This window comes from Myotis lucifugus, unplaced genomic scaffold (genome assembly GCF_000147115.1).
Source record: "Myotis lucifugus unplaced genomic scaffold, Myoluc2.0 scaffold_4, whole genome shotgun sequence".
NCBI classification, from domain to species: Eukaryota; Metazoa; Chordata; class Mammalia; order Chiroptera; family Vespertilionidae; genus Myotis; species Myotis lucifugus.
Window position 1 is genome coordinate 948,100 of NW_005871052.1, and position 24,388 is coordinate 972,487.

The 24,388-nt window shown below is 36.8% G+C and overlaps 1 protein-coding gene across 1 annotated transcript in view; it reads left to right on the forward strand.

Moving 5' to 3' along the window:
* CHM (CHM, Rab escort protein 1) overlaps positions 1-24,388 on the forward strand; it is a 245,439-nt gene that overhangs the window by 93,519 nt on the left and 127,532 nt on the right. Inside the window, exons 4-5 of the mRNA XM_006082803.3 lie at positions 902-1,026; positions 17,431-17,803. Of these exons, the coding sequence (XP_006082865.1) occupies positions 902-1,026; positions 17,431-17,803 (498 nt within the window). The remainder of the gene's footprint in view (positions 1-901; positions 1,027-17,430; positions 17,804-24,388) is intronic.

Below are 24,388 nucleotides of genomic sequence, written 5' to 3' on the forward strand. Positions count from 1 at the left end.
TTATACTTTCTTATTTTTATTATACTTTTTATTGATATTTTTATATAAAATATCAAGGGGTTGATTATTATTGTTGACTAGAGGCCCAGTACATGAAATTCATGCATGGGTAGGGTCCATAGGCCTGGCCCGCAATCAGGGCTGATTGGGACCTTCCTTCCCACGGCTGTCAGCTGCTGGCTGCTGGCCAGAGCTTTCCTTCTTCTGGCTACCAGCTGGGGCCATCTTTCCCCCAGTTGCCACTGCCGGCCAGGGCCTTCCTTCATTCCGCGCCACCCCCTGGTGGTCAGCGCACGTCATAGTGAACGGTTGAACTCCCGGTCGGTTGAACTCCCAAGGGGACAATTTGCATATTAGCCTTTTATTATATAGGATTATTAAACTCACTAATTGTGTTGGGCTAAGTACTTTCAGAAATACTTTTACATATATTCGAAATTTTACATGGCTAGTGATCAACCTCAGAGATCTAAGGGTAAATAGAATGAAGTAATGTTGAACCTGCTATTTTGACAAAATGTAAAAACTTTATTATTAATTAGTAATTAAAACAGATAGGCATGATTCTCAGTGGATGGAGCATTAATTGTCCTAGTTTTTAGCCATGTCAAAGCAGCCATGTCCAGATGGCTCCATCAAAATATCAAATATCCTGATAGAAATCTGTCAACCAGGCCTGGCTTTTAATAGGATAGATTTTATACATTGTTTTTCTTTCTTTCCTTTGAAGTTAGCCCACTAGGCTACTGGAGTTTCTTCAGTGACTCTGAAGTGATACCCATCTTTGAGTTTTGATGGGATGAAAGAAAAAGCATGAGTTTATTAAGGTACAAATTTTCTCAAAAGAGTAGAGGTTCAGATTGCTCAATTAATTAAAATTTCTCATTTTTATATTGTTTAGGAAAATAGTGACATTGTGAATGAAAGCCCAGCATGGCAAGAACAGATCCTTCTAAATGAAGAAGCCATTGCTCTTAGCAAGTTGGACAAAACCATTCAACATGTGGAAGTGTTTTGTTATGCCAGGTATGAAAATTATTTATTTAGAATAAACCAAATTAATGACTTCTTACTCACACTTCTTCAGAAGAGGCCAACCATAACCATTTATATAGAATTGGTTGCTACATGTCTAATAGATATGCTGGTTAGTCTTTTTAAAAATGTAACTTTCAGATCTGGAGAACATATGCTAAATGAAATATGCCAGTCAGAGAAAGACAAGTACCATATGATTTCAATCATGTGTTGAATTTAATGAACAAACTGAACTACCAAGCAAAATAGAGACAGACTCCCAGATAAAGAGTAGGCAGACAGCCCTGGTGAAGTGTAGGGGTCTTGAGCAAAAAAAGAGAACTCATGGACATGGATAACAGTGTGGTGATTGTGGAGAGAATAGGAGGGTGGGTGGAGGTGAGAGAGGACATAGAGCGGATAAATAGTAATGGAAAAATAAAATAAAATGAAATCTATATATATAAAAGGCTAATATGCAAAGTGTCCCCTGGGAGTTCAACCGGGAGATCAGGAGTTTGATCACTCGCTATGATATGCACTGACCACCAGGGGGCAATATGGAACATAGGAAGGCCCCTGCCGGCAGCCAGCAGCTGGGTAAGGGTGCCCTGGCTGGCAGCTGGAAGGCCCCAATCTGCGGTGATTGCCGGCCAGGCCTAGGGACCCTACCCTTGCACAAATTTTGTGCACTGGGCCTCTAGTAAAATATAAAAATCTAACTTTCAGTTTTCTCTGTTTAGAGATTAATAATAATAATAATAATAATAATATCTTATATTAATGACTTATAATTCACCAAGCTGTTCTACATTCATTATCTTATTTGATTCTAATAACTATCCTGTGCTAGGATAGGGCAGATAGTATTAACAGCATTTTTTGTACAGAATCCTCAATAGAACTAAAAAAGATTAATGTGCTGAATGTCACATCGTTTGATAAATGTCAAGGCCACACTCAAGCTAGGTAGCAGTGGAGCTTAAGATTAAAACCCATGATTTTTAATTGTAGTCCAGTGTTCTACTCTTTTTAGATAATATTCAAAGTAGCAAAATGGAAAATAAACACCACTCTTCTTAGATAATATTTAGTGTAGCATAATGGGAAATTATAATTTTGAATTTAAAAAATTAAATTGAGTGGTAATAACATTTGGGGACATATTGTAAATCAGGACAGAACTCATTGTTTTAAAACATTTGAAAAAGTTTGTTTCTTCAAATGACACAGTTGATAGGCTGAAAGATAGCAGTCACATAGTGCAATCATTTAAATAGTTATAGAGTTGAGGGGTTTAAAATATCACACTGTCTGGCAAGTCTATAGTAATTAAAACTTAAAAATTCAAGATACTACAGATTCTTTAGGATATGCTCTGTCATGCTGAAAACTTTGGGAACTTGGTTATTTCTTTATCCACGTTCATATCTTTCAGATAACTAGCATTTTCTCCCATAAGCACAGGTATTTTTCTATGATTTTCTGCAAAAAAAAGACAGCCTTTAAATGCCAGATATAGATTGTAATTTATATAAAGCTAAATGGCATTTTGTATGAAAAGGTATAACTCTCTGATGTTGTTTAGAGCCGTGGTAGACAGATTTAAAACCGAATGTGATCTCAACTGAAAAGCCATATGCTTTGGTGAAACCAGGAATGAATATTTGATAACTTTTTAGTGTATCCATGAAAACTACTTGACTAGAATATAATTACAGTCATACTATGACCCTTTTAAGAGATAATTTTTGATATTTTAGGGCCTTTGATGTCTCTCTACTCTATACAGTTGGGGTTTATAGTTTCTAATGACTGAACTGACACATTTTGAGTGCAGAGAAAATGATCTCGTTTTCAAATTTCTGATTTCTTTAGTTTCATTTTTGTGACTTCCTAAAGTGATAAAGTAAAAGGTTGGTGGTAGAAAGTTTGTTTTAAAACAGAGAAGTAGAACTCTGCTGTAAGTTCCTCTCATCGCCCATTAGAGCGTGGAACAAGAGGTTAATTGGGATTATGTTCTATATATCTTCATTTACTTGGTAAAGGTAATTGGTTATTAATATCATACTTAGCAGGAAGAGCCCTGAGAGTATCCAGTGGAGGAATGTACAGAAAATTCACTTCTCTATAGCTAGTGCTACAAACATGGTAAACAGGAATAACAATACCTCATTTAGCCCCAGCCAGACTGTGGCATCCTTAATCTTTGGATCATGGCCATAAACTTGGAATTATGTGAAAGGGGCTATGGCAGAATAGCTTTCACAAAGATTTACTTTATATGAGGACCAACTGACTTAAATCAAAAGCCTTATTTAATACATATTTCTGACAACCTTATTTTCATGTTTTTTTTCCCCCCTTATCATAGTAGTTTAAAGCAGAAAATAGGAAAGGGAGATCTGCTTAAAGGCAAGCATACTGAGAACCACACCAAGACCCAGATAATAGTCCTGCCTTTACCATTCAGCCTGCTATGCGATATTGAGCGAAAGGTGGCTCCTCTCAGGACCTCTGTTTTATCAGTAGAAAACATAAAGGGTTTGGACTAGTTGATCCCAAAGGTCTCTCTAGGCTTTAACATGCTGTTATTTTAGGTGCTAGTTGAGAGGCTAACAGAGAAAGAGTAAACCGTAGCAGCAAGTGGAGAGCAGGCTTTGGCCTTTTAGTGTAAGGGCAAATGGCTTTTATACTAGAGCAGCGGTTCTCAACCTGTGGGTCATGACCCCTTTGGGGGTCAAATGACCCTTTCACAGGGGTCGCCTAAGACCATCGGAACACACATATATAATTACATATTGTTTTGTGATTAATCACTATGCTTTAATTATGTTCAATTTGTAACAATGAAAATACATCCTGCATATGAGATATTTACATTATGATTCATAACAGTAGCAAAATTACAGTTATGAAGTAGCAATGGAAATAACTTTATGGTTGGGGGTCACCACAACATGAGGAACTGTATTAAAGGGTAGCGGCGTTAGGAAGGTTGAGAACCACTGTACTAGAGGATCCCTCAAGGGCATCATTGTATTATAGCACAGCATAACATTGGATGGTCATAATTATATCACATTTTCTTTAGGTAAAAGTTAAATTTTGTTCTTTATCTTTCACTTGCAAATGTAGGGGAATTTTAAACACATTTTAGAAAGATGAGTATTAAAAATGATTAGAATTACATTTTTAACATTTTAAGAGATTAGCTTTGGTTTTCTAGGAAATTCCCTCATTTTCTCTTGAGTAAGTAAAGTTATGACTATGTTGTAGATCCTTGAAATTCTTGTGAACTACATCTCAAAACCTTTGTGAATCCCCTTTTGTAAATAATGAAAAATATAGTACAGGTTTCTGGCTTTTTGTTGTTGTTACAGTTGTTTTTTAACATGTGTTATTGATGTTAATGTTAATTTTGTGGACAGAGGGTGTGTGTATGTGTGTGTCTATAATTCTATATAATTTTAACACATATGTTGGTCCATGTCTCCACCACACAGTCAATTTACAGAACAGAACAGTTCCATCACCACAAAGATCCCTCCTGTTGCCATTTTATAACCACACCTCATCTCCTTCCTACCTTCCCCCCAATCCCTAACTCCTGGCAAACCAATCGGTTTTCCAGCTCTATATTTTTTCCCTTTTGAGGATGTAAATAGAACTGTACAGCATGTAGCCTTTTCTCATTGGCATTTTTCACTCAGCATGGTTACTGGGAAACTCATCCATGTTGTTTCATCCATCAATAATTTGTTCTTTATTATTGCTGGGCAGTATTCCCTGGTATGGATGTACCACAGTTTGTTTAAGCATTTACCCATTGAATAACATCTGGGCTGTTTCCAATTTTGTCTGTTACAAATAAAGCTGCCATGCACATTTGTTTACAGGATTTCATGTGAACATAAGTTTTTATTTCTCTGGGATAAGTGGCCAAGTGTATAATTGCTGGGTCATATGGTAATTGCATATTTAGTATTAAAAGAAACTGCCAAACTGTTTTCCAAAGGATCTGTACCATTTTACATTTCCACCAGAAAAATATATGATTCAGTTTCTTCACATCTTCACCAGTATTTGGTGTTGTAACCTTTTTATTTAGCCATTTTGATAGATGTGTAGTGTAACCTCCCATTCGCGCCCTGACTGGGGATAAAATCCGCAACCTAGATATGTGCCCTGACCAGAATTGAACCAGCAACGGTTTGGTGTACAGGAAAACTCTCCAACCAGTTGAGCCACCTGGCCAGGGCAATGTTTATTATTTTAATGTAAGGATATCCAGTTGCTTCAGCACCATTCGTTGAACAGGCTATTTTTCCTCCATTGAATTCCTTTTGCATCTTTGTCAAAAATCAGTTGCTGTACTTGGATGGGTTTATTTCTGGATTCTTTATTCTGTTCTATTGATATGTACAGGTGCTCTTTGAATTATGATGGGGTTATATTCTGATAACCTATCATAAATTGAAAGCATTGTAAGTTGAAAATACATTTAACACACCTAATGCACTGATCATAAATTTGCCCAGAACACAATATCCAAAAATTGGTGGCAACACAGTATACTGTAGAGTATCGTTTATTTAGCCATGTGATCACGTGACTGACTAGGAGCTGTGGTTTGACACTACTGCCCAGCATCATGAGAGAATATTGTATTGATATTGCTAGCGTGGGAAAAGATAAAAATTCAAAATTTGAAATATAGTTTCTATTGAATGCATATTGCTTTTGCATCTTCATAGTAAAATATCATCAGTTGAACCTTTTCAACATGAGTACTACACTGTCTTAATTACTACAGCCAAATATTAGGCTGAATACCAGGTAGAATTATTCCTCCAAATGTATTCTTTTTTTTTTTCATTCTCACCCAAGAATATTTTTTCCATTGATTTTTAGAGAGCATGGGAAGGAGGGAGAGAGAAAGAGAAACATCGACATGAGAGAGACACATCAATTGGCTGCCTCTCGCATGCACACTGACCCGTCCTAGGATCGAACCTGAGGACACAAATGAGGTATGTGCCCTTGACCTGGAATCAAACCTCAGACCCTTGGGTCCACAGGCTGACACTCTAACCACTGAGAAAACTGGCCAGGGCCAAATTTATTCTTCTTTGTCAAAATTGTTATAGCTATTCTAGAATTCTTGTCTTTCCATATAAGTATTTTAACAAGTTTGTCTATGTCTAAAGAATGTTGCTGGAATTTTGATAGGAATTGCATTAAAACTATAGATCAACTTGGGGAGAATTGACATCTTTTTTATTTTGTCTTCAGTTCCATCAACAAGGTATGTCTCTTCATTTACAGAGGTCATCTTTGATTTCTTTGTACAGAATTGTATAGTTTTCAATATACAATTCTGGGACATGTATTATTAGTTGTATGTCTAAGTATTTAATTTCATTTGGAGCATTGCAGTTGTGAGTAGGTATTGCTTTTTTGATTTTTGATTTCTCTTGTTTGTAATTGGTATTTATAAATACAACTAGAGGCCCGGTGCATGAAATTCATGCACTGGAGGGGATGACCCTCAGCCCAGCCTGCACCCTCCCCAATCTGGGACCCTCGGGGGATGTCCGACTGCCGGTTTAGCCCGATCCCTGTGGGACATCCGGCAGTCAGATATCCCTCTCACAATCCGGGCCTGCTGTCTCCTAACCACTCACCTGCTTGCCTGCGTGATTGCCCCTAACTGCTCCCCTGCTAGCCTGATTGATACCTAACTGCTCCCCTGCCGGCCCAGTCATCCCCAACTGCCCTCCCCTGCCGGCCTGATCCCCCCGAACTGCCCTCCCCTGCTGGCCCAGTCCCCCCAACTCCCCTCCCCTGCCGGCCTGGTCACCCCCATCTGCTCTCCCCTGCCAGCCCGGTTGCCCCCAACTGCCCTCCCCTGCTGGCCATCTTGTGGCTGTGGGCGCTGCCATCTTTGAGGGCGGGGCAGTCAATTAGCATATTCCCTCCTTATTGGCTGTGGGTGCCTCCATTTTTGAGGGCAGGGCAATCAATTAACATATTCCCTCCAAAGAGGGCGACGCCATCTTTGGGAAGGCACGAGGGTCAATTAGCATATTCCCTCTTTATTAGATAGGATTGTTTTACAAGTGTTGATCTTATATCCTGAAATCTTGCTGAACTGACTTTTTAATCCTGTGAATTCTGTTGTAGATTCCTTGAGATTTTTACATAGTCATGTCCTCTGCAAAGAGAAACAGATTTATGTGTTCTTTTCCATTGGCTTTTTATTTTGAGTCTATTTTCTATTGAAGGTCATGTGTTTTCTCTCTATAGTCATACACCACAAGTTAATTGTGTTTTCTACTTAGCCTTTGACTCACTTAATGAGCTTTTTTGTGTGCGTGCGTGTGTGTTTTGTTTTTGTTTTTTTGTATTTTTTTTTTCAGAAAAGAAGTTATTATCACTTCCTGAGGACTTTGTAATTATACACTAATGCTAGGCAATCATTTAGGGTCTTTCACTTGCTAATTATCTTGTTCTTGCACACTACTCTCTCATTATGTGCAAATCAAATCCACAGTCTGACCAAATGGCAAATTACTCTATGTTCTAAACTTTAATGGTCGTTCACTTCAAGAGTTTAGTGAATTTAATTACATCAAGAAAATAGAAGTCAAACTTCAATCCTTGGTCATATGTCATTTGGTCATAAAAATATTATAGTCATAACCAGTAGCCTTTTAATTTTTAATCTTTTTTTCTATCTTCATGAATTTGTTTTTATTTTGCATCTTTGTAGGTAATAAAGGTAGATTCAGCATTGACTATTTTTACAAAACATTTATAAATAAATAGGTAAATATATACATGTAATGCGGAAAATACTAATGGCAAGTTTTTGAAAAAATGCCTTTGGCATTTAAATAATTAAAGATGGTTCACATGCCGAATAATTATTTTTTTTGCTTTAGAAATGGTTTTATTTATTGTGAATATTATTTAATAAACTCACATAACCATTGAAACTCTCACAGTCAACAAGTATTTCTAAAATATATTAGGTATTTAATCAAGAATATGCAGGAAAATCAATAATAAAGTTTAATAAATCAGCAAAGTTTAATAGCATTATCCATTCAATATAATTTCCATTATTTATTTTCCTATTTGTTATGTTTATTTGACTTTTACTATTTTATTTTGTTTATAAACACATTTATAGATATTATACCTATATATATGCATACACATATGCATACACAATCCAATCTATAAATTTTTACAGTAATTTTTCTGACTTTTATAATTTGTATAGAATAGTAATTCATTACAAAATTATATAAACATTTATAATATCTTCTCATTTTAAAAATAATTTTTATTTATCAGTTACAGTTGATGTACAATATTATATTAACTTCAGGTTTACAACCTAGTGAGTAGACATTTATATAATTTACAAAGTGATCACCCTGATAAGAGCTTCCCAGGTAAGAAAAAGCTACAGTAGCTTATCACCACCAAAACAGTATTATAAGAAATGTTAAAGGGTCTTTTTTAACAAGAAGAAAACGAAAAAAAAATTGACACCATACAGTTCTTAAAATATTATCTGATACCATAGAGTTATTACAATATTATTAACAGTATTCTGACACCACACAGTTGTTACAATATTATTAACTACACTAGTGGCACGGTGCATGAAATTTGTGCACAGGGGAGGGGGTGTTCCTCAGCCCAGCCTGCACCCTCTCCAATCTGGGAACCCTCAAAGGATGTCCTACTGCTGGTTTACAGGGATTGGGCATAAACCAGCAGTCGGATATCCCTCTCACAATCTGGGACTGCTGGCTCCTAACTGCTCGCCTGCCTGCCTGCCTGATTGCCCCTAACCACTCTGCCTGCTGGCCTGCTTGCCCCCAAATGCCCCCCCCTGCCAGCCTGATGACCCCCAACTGCTCCCCTGCTGGTTTGCTCACTCCAAACTGCCCACCCTGCTGTCCTGATCACCACCAACTGACCCCCACTGATGGCCTGCTTCCCCCAATGGCCCTGCCCCTGTCTTTCAATTCTAAGTGGTTCTTTTTTATGTTTTCTATCTCCATTTTTATGTTTCATGTCTCTGTATTGAAGTTCTCACTAAGTTCGTCTACTCTTTCCCTAAATTTATTGAGCATCCTTATAACCACTGTTTTGAACTCTTCATCTGGTAATTGTTTTTTCTTCATTTTATTAAGTTCTTTTTCTGGAATTTTTATTCTCTTTTTTTCATTTGGGACATGTTTCTTGTCTCCTCATTTTGGATGCCTCCCTGGTTTTTTTTTCCTATGTATTAGGTAGAGCCTCCTCAGCCCTAACTGGGTACTCCAGCTGTGCCCTCAGTGTGGGCTGTAGTTTACCCTCCTGTTGTCCTTGAGGCTTGATTGCTGTTAGCACTTCATTGGGAGAAATTTACTCTCAGGCTGATGGGCTGTGAAGACTCCTTGTGACTACTGCAGAGCAGCTGCTGTGTAGGGGCTGACCCCACAAAGCAGGATTGGCTTCAGCAGGGCTCTGGTGCCTGCTGAGTCCCACCCCTTGAATGTGTTGCTCCTGGAGGTGGTTGGCTGATGCTCTGTCATGGTCTGAAGTCGTCTACTGGGTGCTGGCTCTGGAGCCTCCCAGGAGATACAGACCAAGGTCAGCCACCACCTGAGTCCTGCCCAGAGTCACCAGGCATGAGCTACATAGCAATCTGCAAATGGCTGCTGTTTGTGCGTTGTGTGGAGGTGCCCAGGAGAGACCAAGCTGTGAACCAAGTCTGGCTGCTGCTAGTGCTGGGCCTGCAGCCCCTTAAGAAGAGGTATGGGACACACTGAGGCCAAATGCTGCTTGTTTGGGGGTTGTGAAGCTTTAAGATATTTTAGGAAAGTCCACAGAATAAGCCAAGATAGGCCATTTGTATGTAAAAGCCCCTGGAAATGGCTTTGATGGCCTGCAAGTTGGATGGGCTGGGTGTCAGGGAACCACAAGGGTAGGGCAAACGTTGTTAGTCAGGTTGATGGAGACTCACATATGCGGTTGACTTGGGCTTGCAGCAGGCGGGGTCAGCAAAAGAACAATGGCTTTTGCCCATCACTTCTATCTGGGAGAAAGCTGCCCCTTCAGCCCTCATCTTGAAACAATTCAGTTCCTTCCCATATGCCCTTGGTGTCTTTCAAGCTGCTGTCGCAGTGCTGGAGCTCAGAGATAGTGAGTCTGAGTAAGTCTCTGTACAGGCCCTTTAGGAGGAAATCCTGAGACTCCAGCAACCTCAGTCTCAGCCAAACTCCCTGCTGATTTTTACGGCCAGGAGTTATGTGGTATTATTTTCCTGCCACTGGAACCCTGAGTTTGGGGGCCTGGTGCGGGGCTTAGAGCCCTTGTTCCTCAGTGGGGACCTACACAGCTGAGTTATCCTTTCCAATTTTTATCTGCCACACGTGGGTGTTGGACCAACCTGTACAGCAAGCATGTCAAACTTGCGGCTGGCGGGCTGCATGCCTTGTTTATTGTCATGTTTATTGTACAGTATCTCCGCCCCTACTACCAGTCTTGATGTGGCTTCATCTGTATATCCTTAGTTGCAGGACTTCTATTCAACTAAATTTCAAGATTTCAATGATTTTTGTTCTGTAGTTTCATTGTAATTTTGATGTAGTTGTGGGTGGATACAAGTGCCACGTTTACCCACTCTGCCAGCTTGAATGGAAGCCCTTTATTTTTAATCTTTGATTACAAGTACAGGGCAAGGAAGAAAGATCAGTGCAAACCTATCACCACTGCTTGTGTTATTGGAGAATCAAATTCCTCCCTTGCTCATGCGAGTGGGAGTAAGGTTCTTGGGGTATCACTAAAATAAGCATTTTCAGAATCCCCCACGGGAGATTGAGATGTGGAAAAAGGCTTTATTTGCATGAAGTTATAGTCCTCAGGTTCCAAAGTCCCCTGCCCCTTAAGCCAGTCCTGAAAGAGGGACAGCTGGGGTGGCAACAGATCTAGAAGCCGGGTCAGTGTCCAGAGCTTCCGTTCCATGTTGCAGCTGGGTGAGGTTCAGCATTAAGGCTAATTAAAGTCCATTAGTCCATGTGTAGAGCCCCACATGGCCGTGGGCCACATGGGAGCAAGGGAGCGCAGACCCCTGCAACAGGAGTCCTGGGAACCCTGGGGTACCGGAGAGAGAAGCAAGTGAGCTTCCTTTCTTTGAAAGTTTAAATATTCAGGTTTCTGGTACATGCAGTGGCCATACTCATTCTGGCCATTGACTGGCTCCCAGGTGTGAAAGATTGACAAGTGCCTTCCCATGTCACTCAGGCCTTACTGGACATGCGTCTGAACTGTGTTTGTCTGGTCCTTTCCCCCATCATTTAGCAGGCAACAGACTTGGAGAGTGTAAAATGCAGCTTTTTGGCAAAGCTGTATAAATGGTATGCCTTTATTATCTAGTCTTCCCTTTCCTCCTTTCATGTTAAATAATAATTAGGTTATTATAAACGCATTACTTGGAAACTGCATTAATGTTCATGGCAAGTCAGTAATATCCTACTCTAACATAAACACATATGATAGTGCATTATTTTTTGTTGTTGGTGGTGGTGACTTACTTTAAAAAATAATTCTGGTGTTCAACCTAATGGTTTTAGTGATCTTTTGAACCTTAAACTTAATACTTTTGGTTATTGCAAAATTAAGGTAAATAATAATTAGCAATTGTAGTGGTTAGTCTATTATCATAGTTTAGTCCAGGAACAACAAGTTCTCTAAAGAATTATCCAGATTATTTTGTTATATTACAGCTTTCGTTATCCTGAAGACTGCTTAATATAAGTGGGGTAATTTCTAGCTTGGGCCAGAAATACTTTTGCTATACATTGATTGTTTTTCCTTAAAACAAATATTGTAACTATGCTATGATTTATGGAAGAGAAGTGTAAAAGGACTAGCACTTGTTGGATATTTTGTTTGTGGTAGCTGCTATAACCTGATGCTTTACATATTTTAGTTTATTAAATTTTATTTAATCTGTGCCATGGCAATGCACATGAGTTGTAGCTATATCTTACTTACAATAATCTGAAAGTTAGGGGAGGCAGAAGTAGAGAACCAGGACTTTATTCCATGTCTGTCTAACTCTAAAACTTGTGCTGTTTCCATTGTATCATGTTATATTTCATGCAGCAGATAAATACATGTGTGCACATCAAGGGAGCCTTGCCACTAAGTGAATTAACTATTTCCTTTAAAGACTAGCACCTAAAATGGATTTACTTTTTTAAGTTTCTAAAATACTGTTTAGTATTGTCAAGTAGTCATATGTATGATGAGGAATTAAAGTGCCTAACTCCCAGTGTTAGGAAGATAAGGGATGAATCCAGTGTTCTTTAGTTGTTGTGACTGTATATGCCACAGAAAGTTTTTGTTTTTTATATGAGAGAGCAAAAAACATCTATTATTTCTACTTTTAAACATTTAACAGGCTATGAAAAGGCATATTGCATAAATTCACACAAGCCCAAACAATTCTTGAGTAAAAAATTGTTGCCTGTTAATTTCATTATGTCATGTAGTTTATCTTTCTAAAATATTGACAAGAACTTGTGCCTTTTCTGCTCCGTTGTTTGCATAATATTGAAAACTGTTTTCCTTTTTTGGCATGATAATGACCACTTGCACCTCAGATGTGCAGATGAACCAACTCTTGTGAATCGATACCAAAATAAACATATTATTCTAATAGTAATCTAAAATTCTATGATTTTTACAATTCAGTCGAAGATATTGTTTAATACTGTGTGCAGATAAGTTTGTTTAGGCTGCAAATGACACAGTGCCCAACTAAAAGTGGTTTAAACAAATAGATGGATAATAGGTGGGGGAGTCCGCACATGAGCAGGTGAGTATGTCGGTAGTTTGGTCATTGGAGAATTTGTTAATTGAGCATCTTAATCTCATTAGAATTCTGGGGTGCCTGCTCTGCACTTATTCAGTTTTCTCTTCAGAGTTATAGAATGGTTGCCATGATTCCAAAAAGGGTTTTACACAACAAAAATCTTTAAAAATGAAAAGACGTGGGAGAGTTTTTCTTAAATGTGTGTGCTTTTTTTGCTATTATTATACTAGAGAGTTTTTAATAAGAAGCCCCACCAGACTCTCCCTTGTCTTTGTGGCTAAAATTAGATAACTGGCTCACTCCAAAAGCAATTACTAACAAAGGTTAGTAAAATTACTATGCTTGTTTTTGATCAATCATGATCTATCCTGTATTGAAAGGAAATTCCAGCTCTGTGGCAGGGAGGTAGAGGGTAATTAATGCTTGTTGACTAGGCAACCAACAGTACCTGCTATATTCCACCCTATGAAATTTTGTTTTTGAAGAAGTTGACAGGAGGTTGATATGCTATTTCAGCTATATTCTACAGTATGCGTTAACATTTTAAGTGGTAATAAATAGTGAAATATGTCTACCAATATATTACGTTGAACAATTCAAAATTGATTACAGTGTTGTTGTTGTTTTAATATTACCACTTTCTGGGATAAAAACTTTTGGATAGTGCGATTTTTGTAACTCTTATGAGTAACCATAAACGTTTATTTGCAGGAATAAACAGCTGGTTTAGCAGTATAACATAAATGTGTACACCAGAAATGAATGGCCTTACCATAAAATGCATACATCAGAGTAAAAGAATACAATCTCTTCAACAAGCTGTACTGGAGAGAAAAAGTGTACATGACTGAAAAATAAATAGTGAACACCTGTGCTGGATAAATTAACCAGCTGGCTGGTAATTTTTCATTTGACTCATCTAAAAGGGTGACTGTTACAAGGCAATAATAAGACACATACACTTTGAAGTGTTCTTTTGTTCCTACCATTAATTGATAAGCAGTACTACATAATGTCAGAATTTGTACTCCCCCAAATTTTCAGGGTTATATATAATTTTTGGCAATTAGTAAAAACTGCATTATACAAAGCAGTATTCAGCAGTTGTAATTCAGTAAAATTATCTCAAAAATATTGTTATACTGTATTGTAAGTGGCCTTTGAAATTCAAATTAGCAGTATAAAAAACATTAAATTTCATTTGCAAAATTTATTTTATTAAAAAGCTTTATAAGAACTAATAATGTAGATTTTTTCCTTTATATGTTAAAATTGTAGCATTAGAACTCAAATATTCCTTCGAGAACATATAATCCAGTGACATTCATTTTCAACTGGCAAATATGTTTTTATACTTTTCAAATATTTTAAATTAATAAAATTGAGTTATTTGAGTTATTTTATTCTGAAGTTTGCTTCAAAAGGTTAAATTATCTTTTTTAAGATTTTTTTCTTTTACCATAAATGAAGAACAGAATTTTGCTCACTTAGGAATTGAGTGAAGTTTAAGTTTTTTGAATTTTCTTGTGTTTTTATAACTTCTAGTTAGGTATTAAATTCAGTTTTGGCAGAATTTCAAAAATATTGTGATTTTTTTTAATGGAAAGTAAAGACACTACTGTGTTTTTAATGCATATGTTTTACATAGTGCTAGAGATTTCACCAAATTATTATATTGAGAACAGTAAAACTTAATAGCTTATGGATGTCAAACAAATTTACAAAGAATAATTTCTTTCCTTACACTTACACCTTTATTTAAGTATTTTTGACTTATATGTTCCAGATTGTCCAGCATTGGTTAGTACATCTCATTCACTCTGCAAAGTCCCCTTTCTCAGAATGCAGTGCAGAGCCACTGACTAGATCAGTTGCTGTGCTCGATTTTCACGGTGTCATCATCATGGTCTGTAATAAGAGAAGTTGCCATATTCTGTCTTATCTGTAAATTGTAATTAATTTATCCTGTCATTTCTCAGTTTAATCTAAGGGCATGGAACTTTTGCTGAAAGTTATTACTTTAAATTCTTCATGGAACACACATTGGTTTATTGGTTTTCAAAATAATGAAAGTGAATACAGAGCATGAACAATTTTGTAGAAAATATACAAATAGCATTGCCTAGTATCACCCTTCATTTTGACTGTCACTAATGTCAATGGTGCTGTTGTGTGGTTATGTGGCAAAAGAGCTTTCAACATATGCTCTCAGAAAACCTAGGTACATATGTTTTGAGTTGCTTGTTAACTGTGGGAAGTTTAAAAATATATTTGATTAATATCATCTTAGAATAATCTTTTAGAGTTTATGAAATACTTTTCATATATGTAGCTCATTTGTCTTACAACAGCCGCATGAAAAATAAGGCAGATGGAATGATCTGCATTTTATAGATGGGGAATCTGAGAGATTTTGAGTTGCGTAATATTTGTAAAATAATGCATCTAGGACTAGAGCTTTCCTGACAATAGTTTCCTAGATCTGAAAAGTATCGTAACATTAATTATATCAATTCCTTTTTTCATTATATTTAATTAAAATTACTAGATTATAACAGTAAAAATATCATGGAATTTTATTTCCTGACATTTAAAATAAGTTATTTTATTCTTTCATTTTACCCTTTTTATTACAACGTTTATTGTGTTAAAAAGGAACTGATAAATGAATGCAAAGTAAACTTCATGGGTGTATTATGGGGACATGGAGTAATAATAGAATGATGAGTGTAGTTGGGTTAGGGACAACAACTTCAAAGAGAAATTTAAACGTTTTCTTAGTGTGGATAGATTGTTGAAGTACCTCATTGTTTGGGGATGGGGGAATTATGACATTATGTGGAGTGAAAAGAATAACCCAGAATAAACAAATTATATGGACCAATACATGGAGATTAGAGTTGGTAAATTAAGAATTAGAGCTGTCATGTTGGAAAGTAGGAGAGAGGAGACCAGAAGATAGTAGATAAAGAAGGTGATTTGGTTTAGAGAAAGGAACAGGAAGATTTTATGTGGTAGGGTTTCGATGTTTGAAAACATTTTTCCATTAGTATTTTATTTTTTTATTAAATTTGTTGTGGTGACATTGGTTAATAAGATTATATAGATTTCAAGTGTACATTTCTGTAATACATGATCTGTTTATTGCATTGTGTGCCTATCATCCACAGTCAAATCATCTTCTGTCACCATGTAATTGACTCCCTTTACCCATTTCTACCCCCACCCCCTTCCCTCTGGTAACCACCATACTGTTGTCTATGTCTGTGAGTTTCAGGTTTATATCCCACAAGTGAGTGAAATCATATGGTTCTTAGTTTTTTCTGACTGTCTTATTTCGCTTAGCACAATATTCTCAAGGTCCATCCATGTTGTTGCAAATGGCAGTATTTCATCTTTTCTTATGGCTGAGTAGCATTCCATTGTATATATGTATCATATCTTCTTTATACAGTCCTCTATTGATGGACACTTCAATTGTTTTCTGTCTTAGTCACTGAATAATGCTGCAATGAACATAGGGGTGTGTATATTTACAAGTAAATGTTTTCCCATTTTTTTCATAGATACACAGAAAGGGAGTTACTGGGTCATATGGTAACTCTATTTTTTTATTTTGTGGGGAAACTCCATACTGTTTTCCATAGTGGCTGTGCCAGTTTACATTCCCACCTCCCGTGAATAAGGGATCCTTTTTTTTTCCCACAACATCTCCAACACTTCTTATTACTTGTTGGTAATAGCCATTTTAACGTGTGAGTTACTATTAGTTCTTGAGCACATTTCGATTTGTTTCAAAAATACAGTTCACCTGTCTGCTTTAAAAGAGAAAAAAACTCATGTACAAGGACAACAGTGTGGTGATTGCCCAGAGGAGGCACATGGAGGAGGGTATCAGGAGGATAAATGGTGATGGACGGGGACTTGACTTGGGTGGTAAATACACAATACAATGTACAGATGATGCATTATATTGTATACCTGGAACCTGTATAATTGTGTTAACCAGTGTCACCCCAATAAATTTAATAAAAAAGAAATTTAAAAAAAGGCAAAATAATTCTCAAAAATGTACTGTGACACAGTCTGCTAAAACCCTAAATATTTGTGATTTTCAAATCTTTTTTTAAAATATATTGTTATTGACTTCAGAGAGGAAGGGAGAGGGAAAGAGAGGTAGAAACATCAATGATGAGAGACTATCATTGATCAGCTGCCTCCTGTCCACCCCTATTGGGGATTGAGCCAGCAACCCGGGCATGTGCCCTGACCAGGAATTGAACTGTGACCTCCTGGTTGATAGGTCGATGCTCAACCACTGAGTCACAAATCTTAATTATGTTTCACATTGTATTGAAACCTGAGCAGATGAATGTTTAATGTGTGGGTCACAGAAGGCAAAACATACAGTGAACTTGATAAGATTCAACAGGGTAAAGAAGTAAAAATTGTCATTACAAGTTAAAATATAAAAATGCAACCAAGTACAATATGTGGCATTGATTGTTATTATAATTTCTCATTAGTCAGGATATGCATGAAGGTGTCGAAGAGGCTGGTGCACTGCAGAAAAATCACTCTCCAATGACTTCTGCAAACTCCACAGAAGCTGCAAATTCTGCCCGCCTGCCTACAGAAGATGAGTCATTAAGCACTGTGAGCGGTGAAGTGCTCACAGAACAAACTCCAGGGAGTGACCTAGAAGTAAATGATGTTGAAGTGACCAGGGTGAAAGAAAAAGGTTGTGATAAAACTTGTATGCTGTCAACTTCAGAAGAGGGAACAAGTGAAAATGTGCCTGTAGTAGAAGACATCGCAAAACAACCAAAGAAAAATAGGATTACTTACTCACAAATTGTTAAAGAAGGCAGGAAATTTAATATTGATTTGGTATCAAAGGTAAGTACCAATTTTGCCCATCTTGTCATAGAACAATACTAATTTTCAGTTGATTGAAAATAGTATTTTGGCCCATGAACACAATTTTTGTATTTTTTTTCCTGTGAAGTGTAGAACATTTGTTTTCTAAAGATATAATAGTCAGAGGATTTTTAATTCCATTAAATATCTTTACATATAGGTTAAAATCATTAAAAATGCTCAGTATTATATTGCAAGGATACTTTTGTACTAGAGCACGAGTATACCCTAATATTCTCCTACTGCATGGATTTGAATTATATCAAGAAAAAAAGTCTAATGATCGTAATTCAGATTCATGTTATTTATAGTCAGTCTATTAAGTGAACTTTTTTTAGCCCATATATATAGTAATTGTTTTAACATCTATGTGTTAATGAACATTCTTAAAAAACCAATGCATTTTTGAAAATCATTTGTTCAGATGTGAGGGCTTCAGAGGATAGTTTAATAGAAGTGGGTCAGGGAGGCTGGAAAGAATGCTATTGTCTTTGGTTGTTTCCATCCTTAACTCTAATGTTATGTCAGTGTCTTAGTCTTAGGAGGGTACAGGGTTGCATTGTGTTTATAGAAAGCAAGGCTAATTCTGTGCAAAAGAATATAAAACCAATAAGATAAAGGATAATGGCCTTAAAGAGTTAAGCTATAGGGCTGAATGAAAATTTAAAGACCAAGTGAAAATTAAAGAGATCAAGTCCCATAAGTTGAGGGCAACCAATAAGAAATTGAGAAGAGGTAGACAATACATAGATCTTGTAACATAGAAAACTAAACCTGAAACCTATATGATCATATTAACCAATGTCACCCCAATAAATTTAACAAAAAGAGGAAAAAAAAGAAAATAAAAGAAGTAGAAGTAGGGGAGGGTAGTGAATAATATCAGTCTACCTGCAAAACTAGACTTTTCAATTTAATGTGCTTTCATCAAGTTCAAAGTTATAGAGTAATGAGAGGGACGAATTGCACACTCCTCACATTTTACTGATACAATCTCATATCCTCATACTGCTACTCTCTCTGAACTTGATGCCTTAAAATATGAGTATCTTTTTACTATCCATTGTTTCTTTCTATCACATAGCTCTCTGTGTCAGATTCTATCCTGGTCTGAATTAGCTACTACCTTGCTTCTACTTCATAATTCTGCACTATCTATTTTATTCTCCATGTTACCTATGCTATTGATTTGTGGGTGGAAGTTTGATCATAGCTCACTAATAGACCTCCTATTCTCATGAGCAGCAACTAGCTTTAAAAAACTAAAAACAACAACTGGATGTCAAGTAATGAATAAGCTTTGTTCTGAAATTTTTCATTTTGAATTAGTTACTTGGAATTTGGAATGTCTTACTTAAGTAAACAATGAAATAAATAATGGTTAAGAATCAAGGCTAGTTCATAAAAGTCTCTATAACCTTTAGGGTAACTGAAATACAGTACAAATCTTGCAAAGGAAAATGGTACAAGACATTGCTTTTTCATTTTTGGAATTAGGAAACTGTTTACTTGTATAAGAAAGTGAAGGATGGTTATAATGGAGAGAGTGATAGTTTATTAGATGCCGAGACATTTCAGGAGACTCTGAAGAAGATTTCTGGGTATTTTTATGAGTTTAAATGGTTCATAATAATGGTTCTCTTAGGAAAAATTAAAAACAAACATATTGAGAGGGGTCAAGGCAATTGTATTTTGTTCTGCATAGTTGTCATGGGTTCATACATTTAAATAGCCAATAATAATTTACTGTATTCATTCTACAAAAACAGGACTAGCTAAAGAATGTATAACCATAGCAATACAAGATACATTATCATTTTTAATGTTAGTCATTTAGAGAACATTTACTGAGTACCCACTGGTTGGGAAGCATTGTATTCCATGATATTGGGGGCATTCAGTTACTTATTGGAAATTTTATCTATTCTATTTTTGTTGTTGTTATTCTTTTTTTAATCTTTAAATTCTTTATTAGTTAAGGAATTACAAATGTGTCCTCATCCCCCCCCCCATTGCAGTTATTACATCTAAGATTGGAATGATTGACAAATACTTTCAGAAGCCCTACTTTTTACTAAGTTCAGTTTGATATCTCCAAACTACTTGACATTTGTACATCCATTCTATCTCATGTAGTGCTCTATAGTTTACAAAACACATCCATGTATGCAGCCTATTAAAAAGTGATCTTATAGCTCAGGGTAGTTTAGTTAAATAAAATACTCCATAGTATTATACTGCTTAGACTAATAAACAAGATAAACAAAGATGAAGTTCTTACAATTAAAACTCATTTGTAAGAATGTCTGTACCCTTATGGAAGCAGCAGTCCATGGGAAGCAAAAATCATTAATTGTTAAATCTAGTGCCCATTACTTTAATCATATTGAAATATACGTTAGCCTCTCACCACTGTGACATTGCTGTGGTAGAGCATTAGAGAGTGGTGAAAAAAAGGCTTAAATTTAAATATGGTAACATTCATTATATCTAAGCTTCAGACAAAAGTTTAGAATAGTTTTAATTTGAATGTATTTTAATTCTTGAGTGATATCTTTATCTTTTTTAAAAATTAAATTTATTGGGGTGACATTGGTCAACATGAACATAGAGGTTTCAGGTGTGGTTTTCTATGTTACAAGATCTGTATATTATACCATGTGCTCACTACCCAAAGTCAAATCTTCTTTTGTCACCATTTATTAGGACTCCTACCCCTCTTTCCCCTCATCCCCTTCCCTCTGGCAACCACCATACTGCTTGTGTTCACGAGTTTAAGTTTTAGATCCCGCATATGAGTGAAGTCATATGGTTCTTAGCTTTTTATGACTGACTAGGGGCCCAGTGCATGAATTTGTGCAGCTTGTAAGGAACTGTGGGCCGCAAGGCTGCAGTGGGCACAGGGGCGGGTCTTGTCCCCTCCCACTGTGACCCCTGTCCCCTGTCTGCCGGTAGCCCTGCTCCCGCCGCCACCGCTCCCACACACTGATGGTGCCGCCCCCACTTGCATCCACTGACGGTGTGGAGTGATTGGGGCTGGCGCCAGCAGTGGGTGCAAGCGGGGCCAGTGCCATCAGTGGGTGTGAGCGGCAGCTGCTGCCCTGATCGCCTCTCAGGAGCAGGGGAGGGGGAGAAGGCCTGAGGAGCGATAAGGGCCAGCACCAGGCAATGGCAGCGGGTGTGAGAGGCGGCTCCCGCACTGGCAGCAGGTGCGGGTAAGGCCAGCGCCAGCAGCAGGTGCAAGCGCCAGGCAGGACCGTGGTGCGCGGGAGCAAAGAATTTTCAGTAACCACCAGAGGGTCACTCCAGTGACAGCTACCAGCCCCCCACCTTGGTCTGGTGCACCGCTCACCTGCTCCACCATCCTGTCGCGGCCGCCACCTGCTATGTTCCGTGCGTGCCCCCTGGTGATCAGCACACGTCATAGCGACCGGTTCGGTGGTTCTGCTGTTCGGTCTATTTGCATATTAGCCTTTTATTATATAGGATTTACTTCAGTTAGCATAATGTTCTCAAGGTGCATAATGTTCTCAAGGGGCAGGTTGTTGCAAATGGTGCTATTTCATCCTTTCTTATAGCTGAGTAGTATTGCATTATGTATATGTACCACATCTTTTTTATCCAGTCCTATCGCAGGACACTTTGGTTGTTTCCATGTCTTGGCTGTAGTGAATAATGCTGCAATGAACATAGGGGTACATATGTCTTTGTAAATACATGATTTCAAGTTTTTTGTGTATATACCCAGGAGAGGAATTGCTGGGTCCTATGGTAACTCTATTGTCAATTTTTTGAGGAATCGCCAGATTGCTTTCCATAGTGGTTGTACTAGTCTACATTCCCACCAGCAGTGAATGATGGTTCCCTTTTTTCCACAATCTGTCCAACACTTATTATTGCTTGTTTTGTTAATAATGGCCACTCTAACAGGTGTGAGATGGTATCTCATTGTAGTTTTGATTTGCATTTCCCTAATAGCCAGTTAGGTTGAACACCTTTTCATATATCTATTGACTGCTTATATGGTACGTCTAGTTGGGAAAGGTGTATTTTCAGGTTCTCTGCCCACTTTTTGATTGGGTTGTTTGCTTGGTGTTGATTTTTATGAGTTCTTTATATATTTTGGAGACTAAACCTTTGTCAGAGCCACTGTTTGCAAATATCATCTCCCACCTGGTTGGCTGCCTCTTTGTTTTGTTGTCAGTTTCTTTTGCTGTGCAGAAGCATTTTAGTTTGATATCGTCCCATTCATTTACTTTTGCCTTTGGGGTCAAGTTCATAAAATGTTGTCTACAACCAAGGTCCATAGTTTGGTACCTATATTTTCTTCCATGTAACTTACTGTTTCGGGTCTTACATTTAGGTCTTTGATTCATTTTGAATTACTGTTTGTACATGGGGACAAACTGTTATCCAGTTTCATTCTTTTGCATATGGATTTCCAGTTTTCCCAGAACCATTTATTGAAGAGACTATATTTACTACATTGTGTGTTTTTGGCTCCTTTGTCGAAAATTATCTGCTCATATACATGTGGTTTTATAGCTAGGCTCTCTATTCTGTTCCATTGATCTGTGTGTCTGTTTCTCTGCCAATACCTTGCTGTTTTGATTATCATAGCTCTATAGTATAATTTAAATCAGGTAGTGTGATACCTCCAGCTTCATTCTTTTTTCTCAGGATTGCTTTGGCTATTCGGGTTCTATTGTGGCTCCATACAAAACTGATGATTTCTTGTTCTGATTCTTTAAAAAATGACATTGGGATTTTGATGGAGATTGCATTAAGTCTGTATATTGCTTTGGGTAATATGGACATTGTAACTATGTTGATTCTTCCAATCCATGAACACGGAATATTTTTCCATTTTGTTGTGCTTTTTAAATCTCTTTTAATAATGCTTTGTCATTTTCAGTATATAGGTCTTTCATGTTCTTTGTTACGTTTATTTCTAGTTATTTTATTCTTTTGGTTGCAATTGCAAAATGAATTGTTCTTTTCATTTCTTTTTCTGAAGTTTTGTTGTTAGTATACAGGAAGGTGGTGGATTTTTTGCACATTAGTTTTCTATCCTGCAACTTGACTGTATTTGTTTATTGTTCCTAATAGTTTTTTTTGGTGGAGTGTTTAGGGTTTTCTGTATACAGAAGCATGTCTTCCACAAAAAGTGACAGTTTGATTACTTTCTTCCCTTTTGGGTGCCTCTTATTTCTTTCTCTTGCCTTATTGCTCTGATTAGGATTTAAACCACTATGCTTAATAAGAGTGGTGAGAGTGGACATCCTTGTCTTGTTCTTGATTGTAGAGAAAAAGCTTTCAGTTTTTTATCCTTGAGTATGATATTAGCTGAGGGTTTATCATAGATGGCCTTTATTATGTTGAGGTACTTTTCCTTCTATTCCTATGTTATTGAGTGTTTGAATCATAAATGGATGTTGTATCTTACCAAATGCTTTTTCTGCCTCTATTAATAGGATCATATGATTTTTCTTTTTTCTTTTGTTAATATGGTGTATTATGTTGAATGATTTACTTACGTTGAACCATCCTTGTGCCCCTGGAATGAACCCTTCTTGATCATGATCTATTATTTTTTGGATGTACTGTGGTATTCGATTTGCTAGTATTTTGTTTAGGATTTTTACATCTGTATTCATCAGATATATTGGTCTCTAATTTTCTTTCTTTGTGTTATCTTTGCCAGGTTTTGGTATCAAGGTTATATTGGCCTCATAGAATGTGTTAGGAAATAATTGCCTCTTCTTCAATTTTTTGGAACAGTTTAAGAAGGATAAGTTTTAAATCTTTTTTGAATGTTTGGTAGAAGTCACTGGTGAAGCCATCTGTTCCTGTACTTTTCTTTTTTGGGAGATTTTTGGTGGGTGTTTCAGTTTCCTCACGACTGATCAGTCTATGTAGATTTTCCAGTTATTCATGTTTTAGACTAGGAAGGTTATATAATTCTAGGAACTTATCCATTTCTTCTAGGTTATTTGATTTGGTGGCATAGTCTTTTATAATGTTCTACTATGATCCTTTTTATTTCTGTGATGTCTGTGGTGACTTCTCTATCATTTCTGATTTTGTTTATATAGGTCTTTTCCATTTTTTTCTTAGTGAATCTAGCCAGGGGTTTGTCAATTTTAACTTTTTCAAAGAACCAGCTCTTTGTTTTATTAATTTTTTTGTGTAGTCTTTTTGTTCTCTATTTCATTCAATTCTGCTTTTATTTTTATTATTTCCTTTCTTCTGCTGACTTTGCGTTCTCTAGTTCTTTAAGATGTGATGTTAGGTTGTTTACTTGGGATTTCTCTTGTTCTTTGAGGTAGGCCTCTAATGATATAAACTTCCCTCTTATTACTGCTTTCACTGTATCCTAGAAGTTTTGATCTGTTGTATTGTCATTCTCATTTGTCTCTCCATATCCTGTTATCTCATCTTTTATTTCTTCTTTGACCCAGTCATTTTTTAGTAATATGTTGTTTAATTTCCATGTATTTGTGGGTTTCTTTACTTCCTTTCTGCAGTTGATTTCTAATTTCAAGCAATCATAGTTGGAGACTA